The sequence below is a fragment of the Cicer arietinum genome, chromosome 3, assembly GCF_000331145.2.
Source record: "Cicer arietinum cultivar CDC Frontier isolate Library 1 chromosome 3, Cicar.CDCFrontier_v2.0, whole genome shotgun sequence".
NCBI classification, from domain to species: Eukaryota; Viridiplantae; Streptophyta; class Magnoliopsida; order Fabales; family Fabaceae; genus Cicer; species Cicer arietinum.
This window is the reverse complement of record NC_021162.2, coordinates 54,217,293-54,222,565: the sequence shown is the minus strand read 5'-3', so window position 1 is coordinate 54,222,565 and position 5,273 is coordinate 54,217,293. Positions and strand designations below refer to the sequence as shown.

Below are 5,273 nucleotides of genomic sequence, written 5' to 3'. Positions count from 1 at the left end.
AGGAATCAAAGGATCAAAATCCAACAGAGAAACATGTTTTCCGGTACAGAAGTTGTACTCCGGAAACCTTGTAATGTTTGCCGGTATCGGAAATCTTGCATGAAGTTTTCCGGTACAGAAGAGTGTTCCAGAAAACATATTTTTAAGTTATCTGGTACATAAGGTGTTCCGGAAAACTTGATTGCCAACATTTCCGGTAGTTACCGGAGAACTTGAGCATCAAGTTTTCCGGAAGTTACGTATATTTTTATAAGTTATTGTGATTTATTTCTTTTAATATTTTAATTTTTCAGTGGGTGCACGAGGAAGAGACGGCAAAATCATACGAATTACACGGGACAGCGAGACTTCTACATCGACTCCGATGAATCCCCCAGAGAGGATACGACCGACAACTTCAAGGAGAAGAAGACGTATGATTATTGAAGACGACGATGAGGGACATCATGATCAGGGGGAGCCTTCTATAGTGCATGAGGAAGATGTGGTACATGGGCAGGTGGATGTACATGAGCATATGGTGCACGAGCAGGTGGATGTACATGAGCAGGAGGAGGCTGCACCTGCTCATGATGGAGAGCATATGGAGCTGAGGGACCTGGTGAGCTCACACGGTATCCTGGAGGACCTTATGATTTGTCTGTCCTTACACGATATCGTTATCATGTTTTAGCTAGACTATGGTTTGGTGAGGTATATTAAATTAATTATTACTTATAATGCATTAAAAATATTTAAATTAATTAATATTTGTTGTCTAAATTTAATTTTAATGTCATTTTTTTTTTGTATACAGGAGCGACCATTGCTGAAAATTGTTGCGCATGGGAAGAAAATGCAACAATTTACTCCGTCGGTACTTCCGCGACCCATAGAGAATTGGGTGAATTTTTCAGGTCTGAACCCATTACAACGGGGTAGTTTGAAGATGATCGACAACAACTTGATATCTGCGTTTGTTGAAAGATGGCATTTCGAGACATCGTCATTTCACATGCCATTTGGTGAAATGACGATTACTTTGGATGATGTTGCCAATCTTCTCGGATTGCCTATTAGGGGTGAGTTCTACAGTCCACCCGATGTAGATAGAGTAACGACGTGTAATCTTGTCGTCCATCTATTAGGAGTGACCACGGAAGAGATCTGGGAGGAGACCAAAAAGACTAGAGGTGCACACTATAGATTGGATTGGTTGAAGGAGGTGTTCAGAAGGCAGTGTGCAGCAGAGAGGTTTGACTATGCTGCTAGGGCATATCTGTTGAATTTAGTCGGGAGTACTATTTTCACTGATAAGAGTCATACTCTAGTTGATGCGAAGTACCTGCCTTTATTCAGATATTTAGATGGTATACATAAATATGCATGGGGTACTGCTGCACTAGTGGTGCTTTATGACTACCTCTCAGATGCCTGCTATTATGACACCAAACAGCTAGGTGGATACATGACGCTGCTTCAGGTATCAATTATATTTTAGTATTAATTGTTAATTATTTATTTAATTTTTTTATGTTGTATTTAATTGTTAGTATTAATTATTTAATTTTTTTATTTGTAACAGTGCTAGATTTACGAATATTTTCCGAATATTTGTAATAGAGGTGATCAGGGTGCTGACGTTGAATGTTTTGCCCGAATGAATAGATGGTGCTATAAGCAAGGCAAGCATAAGGTCCACGAATACAGAAGTATTATTGATGCATTGACACCTGTAGATGTTATATGGAGACCATGGGAGAATCACAGGGGTGTCATTCCTTTTGATGATATCATGCTTTATACTGGTCACATTCGATTATGCAGCACTATAGTGAAATATCTACCAGAGAGGTGTTTGAGACAATTTGGATATATCCAATATATTCCTTCACCGCCACTTCCAGATCCTGCTAGATTATTTGATGTAGATGTGGAATGGTTGTGATATGTGACGCCAGTGACAGAGCTATTTCACAAGCTTCGTCCAGCTACATATCCATCTGAGTGTGAAGATGAATATTTGGAGTGGTTCTATCAGGTGTCTCATCCACTGCTGGTGCTACCAGATGGTGTACCTCAGGTCCCACGTTATAGTGTACCGCCCACCAGTGCAGATGCTTCTAGTTCACAGCCGCCACCTATTCTACAGCAGATCGGTGATCTTATACAACAGGGGTTGAGTCAACATCAAGCTAGTCCAAATGACGAGTTGTATATTCACTTTTATAAAGCTTTGTATTTATCACGTAGTCGCATTAGTTAGTAGTAACACTTTTGATGAACTATTGTTATGTCGGTTATTTTATGAACACTTTTGATGAACTATTATTATGTCAGTTATTTTATGAACACTTTATGTTAGTTATTTTATTAATTATTGTTATGTCGGTTACTTTATTAATTATTAATTATTGTTATGTCAGTTACTCTATTAATTATTGTTATGTTGGTTACTTTATTAATTATTAAATATTGTTATGTCGGTTACTTTATGAAATAAATACAAGATAAAATCAATTACTAAAATGCATGACAAAAAACTAAAATTAATTAATAACAATTGAAATGTCGGTTACATTAAAGTGATTTTGTATCAATTTTAAAACATTAAGGTTCATCTAAAGACATTGCATCTACGGTTTCCCTAGGTGGATTTTGGGTAACACGTGACAACCGGCCTAATAAATACCCCCAGTGTTGTAGACGGCCTGTATATGCTATTGCCCAAGAAGTTGCTTCATTGGTACGATATTGCTTCCAACCTGGTGCAATGTCTGGCATTGGAAATCCATCTTTCATCCTTAACTGCAAAAATTAAATAAATTAACAAAATATAAGACAAAAATTACCAGAATAAAATTTAAAAAAGTATAAGAAAATAATTACCGGAACCCAGTGATTTCCATTAACAAAACCAATACAACAAATGCAATCATTTTTTGTCGATCCGGAATGTGAACCCCTCATAGGAAAGAAAGTCATTGAAAATGTCAGACCGAACGTGACAAGAATAATATTATATGCTGTCGCTATCACGTAACCCATATCAGGTATGGACAACCATTTATCCATGGGTTGAACACCTAAGCCGGATATCATCAACGAATCTCTTACTTCTTTAATGCGTCCTGTGAACAATCTATCATATGGAGTTACATGAGAAACAATCTCTTGATCCAATCTCTTGCGGACCAAAGACCAACACTCTTCACCGAAACCAAGCAATAATGCAATAGCGCGAAAACCACAATTTCCATCAGCTGCCACGTCAAATATGTCATCAATGTATGGCTGAATAATATCAGGAAATTGTGTCAATAACAAATTTTTTGAAGAATGAGATGACTGAGAGGGGTGTTTCTTTGATTGAGAGGCTTGTCTCTTCTTTGATTGAGAGGGTTGGGAACCAATATCTTCACCATATGTTGCATTAACATGCTCAAAGTAAGAAGGGTCTCGATATACATCATATCCATCTGGCTTCATACCCTTACTCTTCTTCACTCTTCCTTTGGTTTTGACTTTTTCAGGTGGTGGACATATTGAACTTGTACTTGGAAAAGCAAGTTCACGCACTTTACTCTTCAACACTCGTTTCCCAATAACATCAAGTGATCGAAAGTGTTTCCATAAGGCATTCATCTCAGTAGACATATCCAACTCTGATCCATCTTCTGTGTCTTGAGTGAGTTCACATTCCATGCTTAATTTTCTCCATTGAATATGCACAGAACCTAGAGGAATTGGTTCACCCATTAATTTATATTGTCCCAATTCACAAGCACAAGGTAATTCGTATGTCCTTATCAGAGAACACCCACATATAGATTTGTCAGTACCCACCCACTCAACTTTGTCGTATTCTTCATCAATACGTCTTTGAGCTTCTGTTGATACAAATGTATTCAATCTCTGATAAAATGGATTTATGTGCTCATGCTCTTCATCATAAAAACTTTTTTGAAACGAGGCTCTGATTCTTTTATGTTGTAACCTTATCATGTTGTTCATAGCCTCCCAACATTTACACAAATCACCCATGCTATTTTCTAACATTAACTTCAGTTTCCAGTGAGCTGACTCAACCCTGTAAATTTTTTTTACAGATACATTAGAAAATATAATAAAATTATAATATAATACAATTCAGCAATATATAATAAAATTCAACAATATATAATAAAATTATATTAAATACCTGTTAGTCGTTGTGTTCCCCAAATGCATCACTTTATTTGTCCATGCTTCAACAAATCTTTCCTTATGTGGAGTCAACCAAGTTTCTTTGACATAATCAACAAACACTTTAGTATCAACACATGATTGTTCAAACATATGCAAGCGCATCATATACTCTTTTTCATTACTACAATACATAATGTCTTTCCACATATTCAATATTGACTCTTGTCTATCCTTTAAGACATATTGCTTGCATTTTGCTCCAACATTTTTTTCGATATGAAATCGACAAAGTAAATTAACAGCATGTGGAAACACAATGCCAACTGCATTCATTAACGCAAGATCTCTGTCTGTCACAATTACTTGAGGGAATTTATTTTGTGTAACAAACAAATCTTTTAGTCTCTCTAATGCCCAACAAAAGTTTTCTTCCCTCTCACATTCCAAATAAGCAAACCCAACTACAAATGTTTTCTCTGTTGATGTCATACCAACAATTTCAAGTAATGGCATTCTGTATTTATTGGTTTTGTAGGTATTGTCCATAATCAACACAATCGGAAACAAATTCAACAACTTCACTGAATCTGGATGCGCCCAAAAAATATCTCTCATAACATCGGAGTCTTCACGTTTTCTATTCCAGCACACATATTTTGCATCTTCAATTAATTTGAATAAATGTTGCATCTTTGTTCTATTACCTCTCACGTGCAATCGAATGATACTTCTCCGTTTATATATTTGTGAGATCTTAGTAACATTACTCTTATCTCGGTCTTGCAATGAGAGTAATATGTGTCTCGGTGCAACATTATATTTTGTTAATTCATGAACATGCTTTCTTTCTTCTTCATTTAAGCGTCCAACATATGCATGCCCCTCCAAAGTATCAGGTAATTCATGGTTGTGAATTCCACAAATTACTTTAACTATCCATCCTGAACTATCTTTTAATGGTTTTGATCTAAGCTTGAAAGGACAGTCACATTTTTTTGTTGAACTTCGAATAGAACTAGTAGCACACTTGTATTTTCCCCCTTTGTCACAACCTAATATTAATTTATTTCTCCGTCATTTCTCACCCGTCTCTATATCTGATCTTC

At 36.2% G+C, this 5,273-nt stretch overlaps 1 protein-coding gene across 1 annotated transcript; it reads right to left on the bottom strand.

The window, feature by feature from the left end:
* Window positions 1-2,589: 2,589 nt before the first annotated feature.
* On the bottom strand, window positions 2,590-3,684 carry LOC101514352 (uncharacterized). Its single transcript, XM_004516375.1, has 3 exons — window positions 3,448-3,684; window positions 2,869-3,273; window positions 2,590-2,787 (listed from the first exon to the last, which is right to left on the bottom strand). Exons 1-3 carry the CDS (start codon window positions 3,682-3,684, stop codon window positions 2,590-2,592), a joined length of 840 nt encoding a protein of 279 aa, XP_004516432.1.
* Window positions 3,685-5,273: the final 1,589 nt, after the last annotated feature.

What these genes read in the sequence shown, in the direction of transcription:
- LOC101514352 (XM_004516375.1), bottom strand. Translation starts at nt 3,684, where the DNA reads ATGGAATGTGAACTCACTCAAGACACAGAAGATGGATCAGAGTTGGAT. An exon ending in TGAAGCCAGATGGATATGAT is followed by an intron (nt 3,274 to 3,447) that starts GTATATCGAGAC and finishes GATATTATTCAG; the next exon opens with CCATACATTGATGACATATT. An exon ending in ATGGAAATCACTGGGTTCCG is followed by an intron (nt 2,788 to 2,868) that starts GTAATTATTTTC and finishes TAATTTTTGCAG; the next exon opens with TTAAGGATGAAAGATGGATT.